The 15,325-nt window shown below is 42.1% G+C and overlaps 1 protein-coding gene across 5 annotated transcripts in view; it reads left to right on the top strand.

The window, feature by feature from the left end:
* Positions 1–15,325, top strand: part of LOC144933263 (syntaxin-binding protein 6-like) — a 67,094-nt gene that overhangs the window by 37,276 nt on the left and 14,493 nt on the right. For 4 of the 5 annotated variants that reach the window (XM_078857947.1, XM_078857946.1, XM_078857951.1 and 1 more), the window contains 2 exons: positions 9,461–9,591; positions 13,714–13,882. In XM_078857947.1, the coding sequence (XP_078714073.1) occupies positions 9,461–9,591; positions 13,714–13,882 (300 nt within the window). The remainder of the gene's footprint in view (positions 1–9,460; positions 9,592–13,713; positions 13,883–15,325) is intronic. The other variant, XM_078857948.1, reaches the window with a different exon arrangement.

Below are 15,325 nucleotides of genomic sequence, written 5' to 3' on the forward strand. Positions count from 1 at the left end.
GTACGAGGTAGTCACGTGGATCTTGGTCCATGCCCTGGGTCATCGATTTTACAGCATAAAACCCTTCAGTGAGTGTCGAATATTCTCCAAACTTCCGAATCACTGCCAGGCTCAGTTGTTTAAAATCATTTCTAACCTTGTGTGGTAGTGACTTTACCCATGTGATAGAATCTTTATGTAAGGTCCGTTTCAACAAACTCGCTTTTTCATCCCGTCTCATCAGCCCTCTAATCATTGCCTCCTCTTCCACTGTCGCGATATGTGTATGTATATCCATGGACTTATTGTGGGGGTCAAAATCGGGAATTCTGACTAGAGCCTTGTCCATCAATTTAAGGGTTTTACTGGTGAATAGGTATTCCGAAAGTTGATTGCCGACAGCGTCATCATCAAACAAGTTATCATCAGGCAATCTGTCACTTTTATCTGTTCTGTGTGGGGCGTGATTAAGCGGTGTGCATTTTCTGTGTGCGCGCCCAGTGCCGTGTCGCTCGTGTTGCCATTTCCCTTCAGTTTTTGCCTCTGCCCTTAGTGGAGCATGTCCAGTCGACTTTACTTTAACATTTTGCCTCCCTCTATCTGTGAAGTTGTCAGTCTCACATGTTTTTGTTTGCATATGTATCTCTCCCTCCCTTCTCTCGAATTGTGAGGGTTTCCCTTTGTCAAGGACTTTTTGTTTGATATCCATAATTTTTTTGCGATCAGTCCCTGGACTCTGTCCCCGTACCCACGAGTGTGATTTAATGTTACTTCCATATTTATTCTGTGGATCCACGTCTGTGAGTTTCGCTGGTGTCGCGAGCCCTGATTTCTCCTCCCTTACGATGGTGTGAGGACATTTTTCCTCGTTTATTAGAGACGATTTCTCTCCCGTTTCCTTTCCAATTTTTTCTTTATTCCACCATCCCTGTCTGTATGCCTGTGTGAGAAGACATGAGTCCTGTCCTGCCTTCTCTGCAGTTTTTGCATCGTGTTCGCCTTCGTTACATTTAATCCAGTCAATTAGTTTCCCCCGAGGTGTGTTCGTGTTATCGATACAGCTCCCTTCCCATATGTCTCTCTGACTGTACTGCTTTGTAACAGATTGGTCGGTACGTTTTAATACGAGTTCCCCGTACCCCGTAACCCATTCAAAAATTATTCTTAATCCTATCATCTCAAGTGGCAGGAGTTACTTTGACCTTTCCTTTCAGAGTGCCTATAAAACAATTATCTCACAGAGTGTAGTCAGTTTGACTCGAGCTATTGTTATTTTCCGATTCAGAGTGCGTACCTCTAACACCATTTATCACAGGATGCAATCGGTTTGATACGATATTATCTTAATTCCACTGTCTCTGTTTCAACCTGCTATTCTGGGTTTTAACCTTAGAGGGCGTTTTTTTTTTGTTTTACGCCCGTTTACAATCACAATGCAATGTTTGGTCACGATATTCTGGTTAACACGAAGTGATTCATTCCATCATCCATGCAAAACACTGTCTGTGAGAGATCCCGGACGACGCCACCCCATTATGTTGTATGTGTCGGAATTATGAAATTTTGATGAAAATAATAAAAATTAATAATTTTCCGAAAAATGCGCAAATCACATTAATTATGTTAATGTGTGTATTAACATGCATAAATTATGATAATGCATGTGATTATATGCATATATTATGATAGTGTGAGTAATTATATGCATAAATTATGATAATCGCTGAGATAATCGTAGTAAGTTATGCGGATGCTTGCGATGATGTTAATGTGAGCAGTTGTGGTAATTAGGCTCAGCTTCGTTTATCCAGAGTTATGTCAATCAGGATAACACGATGATCAATGATTAAACGTTTACCGATTATCCTAGCGTGTGTTATGATATTTAGGTCTCCATTTTCATATCTCATCACAGGATACAGTTATCAAAAATATGATGGTTTTGCATGGACTTGGAAAGAAGCACTCGAACAGTTGGTGTTAAGCAATTTTATTCTAACAAGCATGTGACATTCTATCATGCAGGTCAAACATGCGTCAATAATTCATGAATAACCAAACACTTATGCATTTGCGATATCAAGCATTCGATTAATATGGATAACTAAAATTCTTATGCAATTACGAGATTAAGCATTGACTAAAATGAATGAATAAACACTTATGCATTTACTAAATTGAATAACTCCAAACTCTTATGCATTTTCGATATTGTGCATTCGACTAATATGGATAACTACAATTCTTATGCAATTACGAGATTAAGCATTGACTAAAATGAATGAATGAACACTTATGCATTTACTAAATTGAATAACTCAAACTCTTATGCATTTTCGATATTGTGCATTTAACGAACTGAATGACCAAAAATTATTATGCAATCGTAACCTCTACCTCTCCACCAGGCATCTCATTAGTTCGTTTTTGTATCGATCACCATCGGCGACTGGCCGAGTTTGAAAACAAGCATGACACATTTCGTTTTGCGTTAATAAAAGCACTTATTGTATCCCCGAGGCGAAAGTATATGTCAATAGATTCATCGGTAAGTATAATATTCTTTTAACGGAATGTTGGAGTCAATGGTGGGTGAGGGCGTGTTGCGGGAGAGCTAATCTGGCTCTGTTTTAATTAATTCTTCGGCGAGGCTCTATGACAAAGGAAACTGGTTTGACAAGATTTTCTCTGTGTTTCCTCGAGTCTGTATGTGGGGAGTGATACAACCTCTCTGCCGTCTGTGCGAGTTGCAGCTGACACTTTCTCCGCGATGAGGTGAGCGGCGGCGCTTGGCGGCGCTTGGCGGCCCTCGGTAGCTGACGGCGCGGTGGCGCGCTCTCGGTAGCTGACGGCGCGGTGGCGCGCTCTCGTAGCTGACGGCGCGGTGGCGCGCTCTCGTAGCTGACGGCGCGGTGGCGCGCTCTCGTAGCTGACGGCGCGGTGGCGCGCTCTCGTAGCTGACGGCGCGGTGGCGCGCTCTCGTAGCTGACGGCGCGGTGGCGCGCTCTCGTAGCTGACGGCGCGGTGGCGCGCTCTCGTAGCTGACGGCGCGGTGGCGCGCTCTCGTAGCTGACGGCGCGGTGGCGCGCTCTCGTAGCTGACGGCGCGGTGGCGCGCTCTCGTAGCTGACGGCGCGGTGGCGCGCTCTCGTAGCTGACGGCGCGGTGGCGCGCTCTCGTAGCTGACGGCGCGGTGGCGCGCTCTCGTAGCTGACGGCGCGGTGGCGCGCTCTCGTAGCTGACGGCGCGGTGGCGCGCTCTCGTAGCTGACGGCGCGGTGGCGCGCTCTTTCTCTCCACTGCTGGATGACGAGTCGGTTCTCGTTGGTTGTCGCTCTGGCGATGAACGATGCTTTCGCTCGTTGCTGATATTGACGTTGGGTTGAAGTTGTTGGCTCGAGAGTGATAGCTGGAATCTCCGTCCGTTTCACTCGCAGCTCGGCGGCTCAGTGTAGTAATTCTTCTTAGGTGGTGCAGACCTCGGCTTGTAGCAGCACGTCGCTACCTCGCGATTCTCGTCATGCTGGATGACGAAAGCTTCTTGACGATCTGTGGTGGAGTTGAAGCCCTGGCGATGTGTGGTGGAGGGCCAGGCCCCTGACGAAGTGAGTTGAATGGATTTTTCCCCGGCTTATGTTGAGAAAATGCCCTCCGTTTCCCGAGTTGTTCAAAGTCTGTCATAAAACCTTCCTGTGTGTGTGTGTTCGTCCGTGTGTTTCGCTTGCGTGTTTGTCCGTGTTTATTAGCTCTGAAGACACAGCTGTTGTCGTTCTGGAAGGGGGGGGGGCTCGTGACGGCGCCAACGAAGTTATACATTAGCCAGACCGATGATTCGCGTCGAGTTATATATATAAAAGAGATATTCGAATCCATGTTTTTGTTACTGAATAATATTTGTCGCGACAACCTACGCGTTAAGCGAGCTTAATTATTTCCGCCCTCGCTCGGGGATCATATCTTTTGTCTCACACAGCTTAAGTTGTTTTGGTTTGGAAGTTGAAATGCGACTTATTCCATTATGTCCCAGTTAAGCCGAAACCGTGTTCCCGATGTTTCATCGTGACCCGATCTCTCATGGAGATGTTATTCCTTGCGTGTGCAATTTTTGCTGTCCGTGTTGTGGGAAGACAAAGACGGTTGTTTCCACGGTGGAAGCGCCCGGCGCATGCGCTTATTTATTTATTTCTGAGAGCGTGTTAATTTCCTTTGAGCCATTGCCCGGGAGTTTTATTGGTGTCATTTCCTGGCTTGGTGCCTGCGTGTGGAGATCCTCTCGGAAAGACAAAGACGGTCGTGTTGCTGCTGTTGTTTTCAGGGGGTTGTTGTGTTTGGTTAATTTTGAGAGCCTTATTCACCGTTAGCTCCTAGGATATTCACTTTAATTCCGTACTTATTATTTGACTTCTTGTGATTATTTAATCTGCTATCCCGGCTAAGAATTTTGTTTTGGAGCGAAATATATGCCATAATTGTTCTTCGATGCTTCGGCCCGGCCGTGTAGAAATTCTATAAAGGTAAATAATGTCAGTATTTAATTAACAATGATGGGTCGCGATTCTGGTGCAGACTGTAGTCTGATTTTCAATTGTAGTGAGGATGGATACTGTTTGCTTACTTCATGGCTAAGTTGTACTAGTTTGTCTAACATGGTTCAAAACCCGTTTGTGTTTTTTTGTTAATGTTGTTCCTTTGTTAAGAATATAATTATATATTTCGTGGCCTGGTTTTGTACTTATAAAAGGGTTTTTTTTCCTTTACGAACGGATGTTTCTTCCAGAACCCCCCCGGCTACCATTCCCCCCTCCCTTGTTCCTCTTGTGTGAAATTCGGGGAGTTTTTTTATGATCTTGATTACCCTTCTTTCATGCCCTCTTTCCTTTGAAATGAGGTGTGCGCACATCTGTGTTAGTGTGTGGGGGCCTCTGTGGGAGTGTGAGGGCGTGTCCGTTCTCACGTTGCCCCGTGTATATTAAAAAACGATATTATCTATGTTGGCAGAATAATTCTTAAAAAAAAAAATAATTTTTAAAATTAAAAAGGGGGGCATATATCCAACATCCCCTCTACCATTTACAATGTATCAGCACATGATGCAAGCTCTATTTAAAAGAATACAATCGATAGGTGTTAGCATATGAAACGTTGGGGTGGGGGGGAATTCCCATCAGAATGTTTGAAACTGTTAGTTCAGCACATACTATAAACAGGGGATTGAATGATAGCTAGTCATACCGTTGATCGGAGCAAAATGGCTTGCAATTTAAGAAGTGGTTGTCTTGGCATTAATTCGATGATTGTGGTAATGAAGGTGGTGGGAGTACATCTATATAAATACCGCTGCTCTGGTGGTGTTTATAGTCACAGAATAGTAACACGGAGTGGGATAAGATGTACGGTACTTGCTGTTTTGAGGCTTTGCGTAAGCTTTAAAGAGACGTATTTGGAATAGATGTTCCCATGACAGTCGGAATCCGAATCTCTTTTTCCGGGAGAAATCTGATGAGCTATGAAGCTCTTTTTTCACAGATGTCCAGTAGGGGGCAGGTCAGAAAGTTACAACAACACACAATACAAAAAAACGATGGGAGTTCAAAATATAGGAAAGGTAAGCAAATCACTAAAAATAAATGAATAGAATAGAAAGTATGATTTCAAATTGCATTGCAAAGTGTGCTTCGAGTAATTGACAAATCAGCAACCTTCCATTCCGATATCAGGAAGCCACTGGAGCCATGCACTTTTAAATCTCGTTTGAAAACTCATTTCTTAAGAACTCCTTTTTGTGTTTAGTTTGTTGTCCTTCCCCCGCACCGCCGATTAGTATGGTTGTCTACGCACGAAAGTTCAACATGATACATACATACACGATTAAGGCAAATTTTAATGATATTTTGCGTTTGCTTGAATCCAGAATTTCTGGGAGATGAGCAGTCACCACACACTCTCTCTCTCCTCCAGGGAAATTGCTGAGCAGACACAGAGCAGGCAGTGAATCTGCTCCTCGGGTGACAAGGGAGCAGGAATGGTTTGGATTATGATTCGCAGTTGGGTTACACGGGCCAGTTAGACCTCACAATAGTGGCTTTGAATTCGGAATTGTGTTAATTTGGAAATTACTGTATCCAGAGGCAATGCTTTAGCCTGGATAATATGAAATATTGTAATTCAAAGTAAATAAGACTACTACATTGGTGTTTTTTTGTGCCAAAGCAGTCCAGTTGACAGAAACAAATCATGCTGTCATGCAATTCAAAATGCTCACATTGTAAACGTGATAAATTTTCGACATGAATAAACAGACTCGTACAAATGCTGTACGATACGTGAGCGATCTCATGTGTCTGTTATATGTGTGTGTGTATGTATGTTGAACTTCTTTCGCACCGTACGTAGCCAACCTTAGTAATCGAAGGTGTGAAACATAATACTGTACAGCCGTTATTCAATCCACTGCTAGATGAAGGCCTCGCCACGTCCTGTTTGTTTGATCATACTTCACCAGCCTGGTCAATGCAGGTCCGTGCAGAGGAGGGACCAGTGCTAGTTTCAGACGTCTCCTACTTATTTCTCACGTCTGTCCACCAAAACTAAATGTCATTCCAGCGCTTGCAGGTCGCCTGCTGCGAGATATTGCGCAGTGCAGAGGCCTTCCTCGGTGGGTCGGCAGAGCAAGACGGCCTGCAATGCACAACAAGAGCTCGTCACCAAATGGGCCACCACGGTGGCGAGATGTTAACAACCTCGTCTGGTATGCAGAAGGTTGCGGGTTCGATCCTGGCCCTGACGCCTGTTTGTATATGTGGAGTTTGCATGTTCTCCCTGTGGTCGCATGGATTTTTCTCCGGGTCCTCCAGTTTTTCCCCCTCCACATTTAGAAACACGCGTTTAGAGTAGGTCGTTGAGAGCGGCGGTGTCGTGGTTTTTGCGCTGCGCGATGAACCCGGCGACCCGGGTTTGATTTCTGCCCACACCGGTGGCGATCACCTAAACTGGTCATGGGCCTCTCCTAGGTCGACTCAGCCTTAAACGAGTATCTGGTGCAGTGATTTAAAAAAAATCGCCACTCGAGAGACAAAGGTGCTGGCTACCCACCCCCTCATATACTGTGTCAGCCTTCATAGGTCATTTCTAACAGCACTTGCCCCAACAGTCTGTTCAGGCTATATGGCGATCTGTTGCTTTGTGTTTTTGTTAGTTACAGCTGGGAATTGAACTTGGGTCACTGGTTTCATCGTGCAGTTTCACTAAGTACTGCTGCATCTCCGCTGGATTAAGCCTAACCTAATTTATATTTTTATTATTTGACGGAATTTTTATTCCAGGCACTTTGCGTTTGGATTTACAGAGCTAGTGTTTTTCATTGGGTGGTTTTAGTGTTGCACCCCTACAATTTCATTGCCCCTGGTAAGTATTGTTCTCTTGGGACCTCTTATTGGTTTGTGAGCAGAACCGTCGAGACATAATTGCATTTCACAGTTCCGTCCCATGCACTCCTCCCATACAAGTCACTCATAGTGGCATTCTGATGTTTGGAGAGAGGACAAAAATGGTAAATATTGGCAGATGTAAGCAAATATAGGTCCTGCCATGCCATTGAATACTGTATCACCTTTTTTCAAGGTTTGGTTGTATTCAGCCAGATTTACCAAGAAATCCACCCGAAGAGGTTGGCTGTGCTTTATTTAAATATAGAGCACAACTTAGCTTATCCAATTCTTCAGGGAATTGGGTATAGGGAGGTACAGTATGTCAAAAGGGTGAATTAAAAAAAAAAACATCTTGAGAAATTACACCACCCATCAAAAAGGTTACCGGATAAAAAAAAATAGAGATAAACTTGACATAAACATGGGGAACTCCTGTTAGAGGTAAGCGAATGTCTGTAAGGTTACGAGTACAGTAGAATGCTGCATGTAAAGAGGTCGGGTTTGTGATCACCTGCAGAAAATGACAGTTACACCGTGGAACATATACGGTGCTGTGCTGGGTGTGGGTGGTTAATTGGTTAGGGTGCATATGTGATGGTCGAATTGTGGTAATACATTTTTTGTTGCGAGTGGTTTTTGTTTTGGTGCCGTTTCTTATTTTGTCAATTCGTTTTGATTTTGCTTTGTAGTCGGGTTTTCATTGGCTTGGTAGTGGCTCTATATGGGATTGTGGGCCTTATATATAATTAATATACAGCGTTATGGGATGCTATTACCATGAATGACGCGATATAAAATTTAAATATTATTATTAGATGTGACGTTAAACTGCTACACTTTCAACCGTGTTTTGTTCTCATGTCACAATTCACTTTTGTGATGCATGTAAGCGTTTTCATGATAAAAACACATTTTCTTCTTATAGCAAAAATCTTTTTTTTGTTGCACTTAATTTACACCCATTATTTGTCATAAGATCTGCCACCTTCATTACGACACCTATATTAAAAGTTGAGCTAATGTAGAGCATTTATCGCACAGAAGAATCAGCCATTAACAAATACCATTTCTTTTTCTCCATCATGTGTCTACGTCTATAAAAAACAGGAGAAGAAATTGGATTTTGGTCGACACGTGCCCCAGTAAATGACCTAATCTATTTTGACAAGTCGGCCCAGATGAGAATCCTTTTATAGCATCCTTCAGGCACAGATGGACACATTCGGTTCATTATCTGCACGTGCATTATTCTTTTTTTGGTGAAAGATAAAAAAAAATTGAGCTGAAGCAGCTTCATCGTGCAATATCGTCGTCACAATGGGAAACACGTTGATACCGTAAGACAAAGATCCCCGTGTAGTCTTAACGGACTTTTGGGGCAAGTGCTGTTAGCGAGCACCTATCAAGGCTGGCATGGCACACGAGGGGTGGGTGGCCAGGCAGCACCACGCCCGACCGCCTTTGTCTCCCTTGTGGCGATGCTTACACACTGCACCAGGTGCTCTATTGAGGCCGAGTCGACCTAGAGGAGGTCCAATACCAGTTCAGATAATTGTATCTGGTGTTGGCCATGAAGGTAGCACTTTCACACAGATACGGATTACGCCAAATATATTCACTTTAATTCGCGCGTGTCACGCACAATTGTTCCCATGGCGAGTGGAGTTAATTCGATTTCTCAACTCGGAATGCTACTCCTGTTGTTCACCAACAAATATATGTTGGTTGTAACGTCTTCCTAGCAGAGCTGGCAGTGGCTTGCACAAAGTCTTGAATTCCAAACTTGATCTACGTTGACACATCTAAATGTACATTTGCATTACAAATACACTTTAAGAGTGGGCTATTGCTCCTGAGAAGAAGGATACAAAAATACACAACAATTCAGTGATTTAATTGACATAGAAATTACTGATTACGCTTCAAGGGCACAGCTTTGGGGAGGGAGGGAGGGGGGATATCCTTGCCTCGGTGGTGAATATTGATCGGATGGCACCAGTGTTTTTTATTACAGATGTACATCAACACTTAGAGTGGCCATGCTTGATTCCCACAGTCACCAACAAGAAGCCGTTGCAGGGCTACATCACGAAGGTGAAGCGCTTCGAGGGCGTCTCCTCCTTCGTGCGCCGCTCCCAGTGGACGCTCGATCAGCTGCGACAGGTCAACGGCGTGGACGGCGTCCGGGTAAGGTTTAGAAACTTGCTTGTAGATTTGAAGCTTTCGTGACTGCAAGGATTCATATTCTTAGGTTTTTCGGTAAAGTCACGTAAGTAAAAAATCAAAATTAATAAAAGTAAAATAAAATAAAATAAAAATCACGACGTTTAGGAGGCAACACAAGCTTCCGTCTTCAGGTGGAACCGTCACAGCCCGACAGCTGTATTACTTGATACAGCTATTACTTGATACAGCTGTCGGGCTGTGACGGTTCCACCTGAAGACGGAAGCTTGTGTTGCCTCCGAAACGTCGTGATTTTTATTTTATTTTACTTTTATTAATTTAGATTTTTTACCTACGTGACTTTACCGAAAAACCTAAGAATAGAAACTTGCGTTTAGAGTATTCAGCTGCTGCACATTTCCACGTGATAAGCCACTTCGTTGAGCTATCATATGTGGCTGGGTTGCTTCTGAAAAAAAGAGCTATACAGCCCAGTGGGCCTTAACCTAGTAAAGTGAAATAAATAAAAATACAAATGTTTAACATGCTTTGTTCACACGCATCTCAATGCAGCCGCATTTCAAGACACTGGTGTATTGGGCGCAATGGCGGCGAGATGTTAACTATCTCGCCTGGTATACAGGAGTGTGTGGGTTTGACCCCGACCGTGACACCTGTATATTTTGAATTTGCATGTTCTGCCCGTGGTCACTTGGATTATTCTCCATATGTTAAAACACCAAAGACAATGCATATATTATCAGAGCATGTTTTTGTTTGCATTCTGACCACAAGTACTGTGGTTAATGCAGTCATGATTCATTGTAAAAGGTTTCAGTTTGGTGTTTTAACATCTTAACACCTGTTTTGTTGCCAGAAAAAAGGGGAAAACCTATTCTCATGCGTTTAGAGCTTTTATGCTGCTATAAATGTTCATGTGATGAGCCACTTCGTTGAGCTATCATTTGTGGGCAGGTTGCTTCTGAAAAAAAGCTATATAGCTCAGTGGGCCTTACCTGGTAAAATAAAAATAGTTTACTTTATAGTTTATTACAGGATTAGGCATCTTAATGCAACCAAATCTTCAGCCGCTGGTGTATTGACCATCTCAATGCAGCATCTCAATGCAGATACTGGGGTACTGAGCACCTCAATGTAGCCGAATCTCAAGACACTAGTGTATTGAGCATTTAGATTGTCGTGAGTTGAAGGTTTCAGCCCTGGCCACCAATGAGGACACGTAGTCGTAGTAATAATATTTCAAGTTTTGTAAGGCACGTTTCACATGTAGATCCCAATGTGCACACACACACACACACTTAAATTTACATATTCTAACTTTTGGAATTCAAATTCTTTTGATTGACATGCAACAGACACTCTTTGAAAGGAGAGTATGTCAAAGGTGTGCCACGAGTTGGGTGACGTCACTTCGGAAGTAGTTCCGTGACATCATTTTCTGGGAGCAGCTTTTTGACACGGGGTGGTACATTGCTAGCTGTCAGAGTTTCGTCTTATAATATGGTACTGGTACTCTTTGTTACTTTCGGGAAAGTCACGTAGGTAAAAAATAATTAAAGTAAAAAAAAATACAGTAAATTAAATCACGACGTTTATTTAACTTTTTTATTTTATTTGTATTTTTTTACTTTTATTATTTTTTGCCCACGTGACTTTACCGAAAGAACCTTGCAGTCACGAAAACTTCAAATCTAGAATGGTGTTGGTAGCTTGATCCAAAATTATATTGGGGGGAGCGGGGGGGGTAAAGAGAAAAAGAAGGCAAAGAGAGGATGTTTATTTAAGTCGTGGATGCCTTTTAGTGAGCTGTATCAAGTGGCGCTGTTTGATAGCCAGCCAAGGAAAGCGAGGTGCCTCTCGATTGATAGGTGGCTCAGAGGTCACAGCATTCAGTCAACAGCACTTCTTTTTTTTTATTTAGATTGAAAACTTTTCTTTGGAACTGCTTTTTGTGTTTAGTTCGTTGTCTTTCCCCCGCATCTCCGTTTAGCACGGTTGGCTACGTACGGTGCAAACGAAGTTCAACATACATACAAACCACACCACTGACATCCTGGATTCAAATCCTGTTTGTAGACACCCTGGTTAAAAAAGACAAACACATACTTCTTACATACAACCACCTCTCTATTAAGTGTAGCCATAAGTCTACCTGATCTGCTTATTTTCATAAAGTCAGATAATGCTATAGATGAATACATATTGGTATTTTAAAAAAAACATTTCTATACATTATTAATATTTCTCATTTCAATGTCAAACTAAGATCATGTGCTTGAAGTGTGTAATTTTATTAGACTTCAAAACATTTCATCACCTTGCAACTCATACGTCGATAGAATACCACATACATCTACAGTAATATACATTTCATTACTTACCAATGGTTTATGTTTTTTACAACAGTCCAAAGTGGCCTTTCGGTGTATAAAAGACCATGAGAGGTACTTATGTTTTCTCAATCTACTCTGGCATTTTCCAAGGCATCCCTCAAGCAATGGTTATTAATAATGCCTGTCAAAAATGAATGAGTAACCCATTGATTATGCTTTATTTAACAGTCCCTTGATGCTCAAGCGATCATGACTTAGTGTTGGCCTAAGGCAGCTTGAATGCTGTAACAATCTGAGGATACATTCACTATCAATAAATATTCTCTCTGGTAATGTGCCACAGAGGTAGAGAGTGCTCTTAGATTTCATTCACTTAGTCATGAACTTACAATGGAAATGATTGGTTTTCTTGTCATGCGAAAATCATTCCTCTCAGTGGCAGAGCGGGTGGATAAGCCCTGCCACTTACCTTGTGGAATAGGTCACTTGATTGGGATCTAAAAAGTAGATCTGTAGTATCCACTTATGTGAGCCACTCTTTAACATGATGGGCTGCACTGTTCCGCGAGAGATTTTGCACGGATGCTTTGTCTCTTGGCAAGGTACCAATAGCACAATTGAAATTCCATTTATGAAAAAAATATATCAAACAATAAGCCAAGTCACAGATTCACTCACCTCTGGAAGAAACTATAGTAACTTTGTTATCTATAGTTAGCATATGTGGATATGTACATTTGAACCATGCTAATTTAATGAGAAAATAAATAAGCAAATACGTTTGGATATATCTATGGGACCGTTTTGCCAGTATCAAGATATTGATTTATAAAAAAAAAAGGCTTTAGCCTTTCTGGTATAAAGAAAGGTGTTAAGATGTTCAAACCTCAAATAGACACCTATTACAAGGCATCAAATCTGCATTCAACTATGGTGCAATAAATGTGGATGTCCAATATGGTAAATAATCATCTTATATTTGTCCTGACTCTTTAAACATGTTGTGTCAACATAAGCATTTTACATCTCACCAAAAGCATCTTTAAAAAAGTTTTACATAAAGAGTTGTAAAAACAAATGGATAATATTTACAGTCTTGTATAAATCTACTCCTGGGGGAAGGGCCCTCCAGGTCATGTCGGTCACGGCAGTTGATTGATCAGACTTCTCCATGCTGGGCAGTGCGCGTTGCTAAAACAGTGCCCCGGGACCAGCTCTGATTTTCCTAGCTACTTATGTTAGCTGCAGTCAGGAATCCAACTCAGATCATCAGGTTCAGAGCGCAGGTTGTGAGCTACCACACCACCTCTTCCACCAAAAGAGTTCCTATATCATTCGTATTAAAATGTTCTAAATGCCACAATTGCACAGGATTGCAGATACAATACTGTCTAGCTTGGGTTTTGTAACAAAAACATTTGTGCTTGCAATGTATATGTACAGCCTTTTAGGGTACATTAATACAGACTACCACGCAGTGTAATGGACCAGCTTTAATTTCAAAGTATTGTGCACAGTAATGGAATTCAATTATCCTACATTTTCTAATGCATTTTCTTTAACATTTGCTTTAACAATGAAAGATCAAGGGTTACAAAATCACAGTGGCGGGGGGGGGGGAGAGAAGCCCAATGCAAATAAAGTATTTGGGAAACTATATTTCATCTTTGATGTAAAAAAAAAACCTTTATCGTTGACTGCCATGCAAGCCTCTTTTTCCCACGCCTTCCTGTATTTGCCGACTTGATGTTTGGTTCGTGTTTTATATAAATATGCAACATTGTTTCGCAGGACTGCCCAGAGTTTGACCTTCTCTTTGACAACGCACACGACCAGTGGGTGGCCGGCACTGCAGCTGAAAAGGGCTCCTTCCTGCAGTCCTTACACCACACATGCCAGCGGCATTTGGCTCAGAGACTGCAACCAGATTTCCTCAACTGCCCTTCCCGGATCCTCGTCGGTGAGATTAAAAGGCGATCTGCCACCCGCACGCCCAGATAACCATCACGTATATGTATATACGTATCGCCATCGTTGTTGTCAGCCATCTGGTCAGCCATCTGGTCAGCCATCTGGTCAGCCATCTGTCCACTGCTGGATGAAGGCCTCCCCAAGCCATGCGCATCTCTCACAGTTTGGCAATGCAACAGTTCGTCCAACACCTACACACGTGCTGGTTTCATCGTAATATGTTCTAAACTCGCTTTCTGTTTGCTCCGTTTTTTTTTACCTTGCCCCCACTTTGACTGCATTGTCCATTACAATTCCAGTTATATCACTGGTTAGAGTGGTGACCTCATTGTCAGCAATGTATTTGTACCCTCAGTACATTCACCACGGGAAGTGATCAGAGGCTGGTGGGATGCACTATACTGTAGTAAAAAGAACATAGCTAATTACACAAAATATAATTATTGATTATTGTTCTTATTATTTCAACAGTCGCTTGTAATTGCCCAATATCATTGACCATATGCACCACAGCCATTCTCACTATAATACCTGAAAACGTGTAATTCACACTTGCGTTTCCCTGTGTCATCATGAATTGACAATCAGGATAAAGATCACTGGTTATTTGTTAACAATGCATAACCTCTCCTAATTGTTGGTGCATAATGATGTATACGTTTTCTCTCCAGAAGTCACATCCATCTGTACAAATTATTATAATTATTTAGTACATTATCGTATTGATACACTGGAATACTGATTACATAGCGCCTTAGCTGTGTACTTGAAGTCTTTTTCATTTCTGCTCAAATTATATTCAGGTTGTTATAATTGTACATTCGCTTTGTTTTCCAAGCAAAAATGAACAAATTGATTGTAGCATCCTCACTGTCCTAGAAGTTAAGTAATAGAGACATGGAAAGAAAGTGGTTATTTTCTTCAGGCCAATGAGTAGCCAAAGTTCTGACACATTTTTTCATTCTCACTGTCATCTACATTCCCTGAATTTTAGTGTCCGCTAATGATTCTAGATTTGAAGCTTTCGTGACTGCAAGGAATCATCTTCTTAGGTTTTTTCGGTAAAGTCACGTAGAAAGTAAAATAAAATAAAAACAAAAATCACGACGTTTGCCTCCGAAACGTCGTGATTTTTGTTTTTATTTTATTCTACTTTCTACGTGACTTTACCGAAAAAAACCTAAGAAGATGTCCGCTAATGATTTCCCTTAAGGGGCAGTGTCTCCCTTTCCCTGGGTATTAATTAATAAAGCACTGGGTTAATACTACAGTGTAATTTCCAGGTACCCTCATCTGTGTGTGAGGGCTGGTTTGGATTAGTATAACCTCTGCTCCGAGTACTAGGCAATCTTTTGCACTCTGCAAAAATATGCTTGAAAATCCCAAAATGGCAAATTATGCAGTGCATGCTTTTGAATGCCTTACATCAAAA

Source organism: Lampetra fluviatilis, chromosome 7 (assembly GCF_964198595.1).
Source record: "Lampetra fluviatilis chromosome 7, kcLamFluv1.1, whole genome shotgun sequence".
NCBI lineage: Eukaryota > Metazoa > Chordata > Hyperoartia > Petromyzontiformes > Petromyzontidae > Lampetra > Lampetra fluviatilis.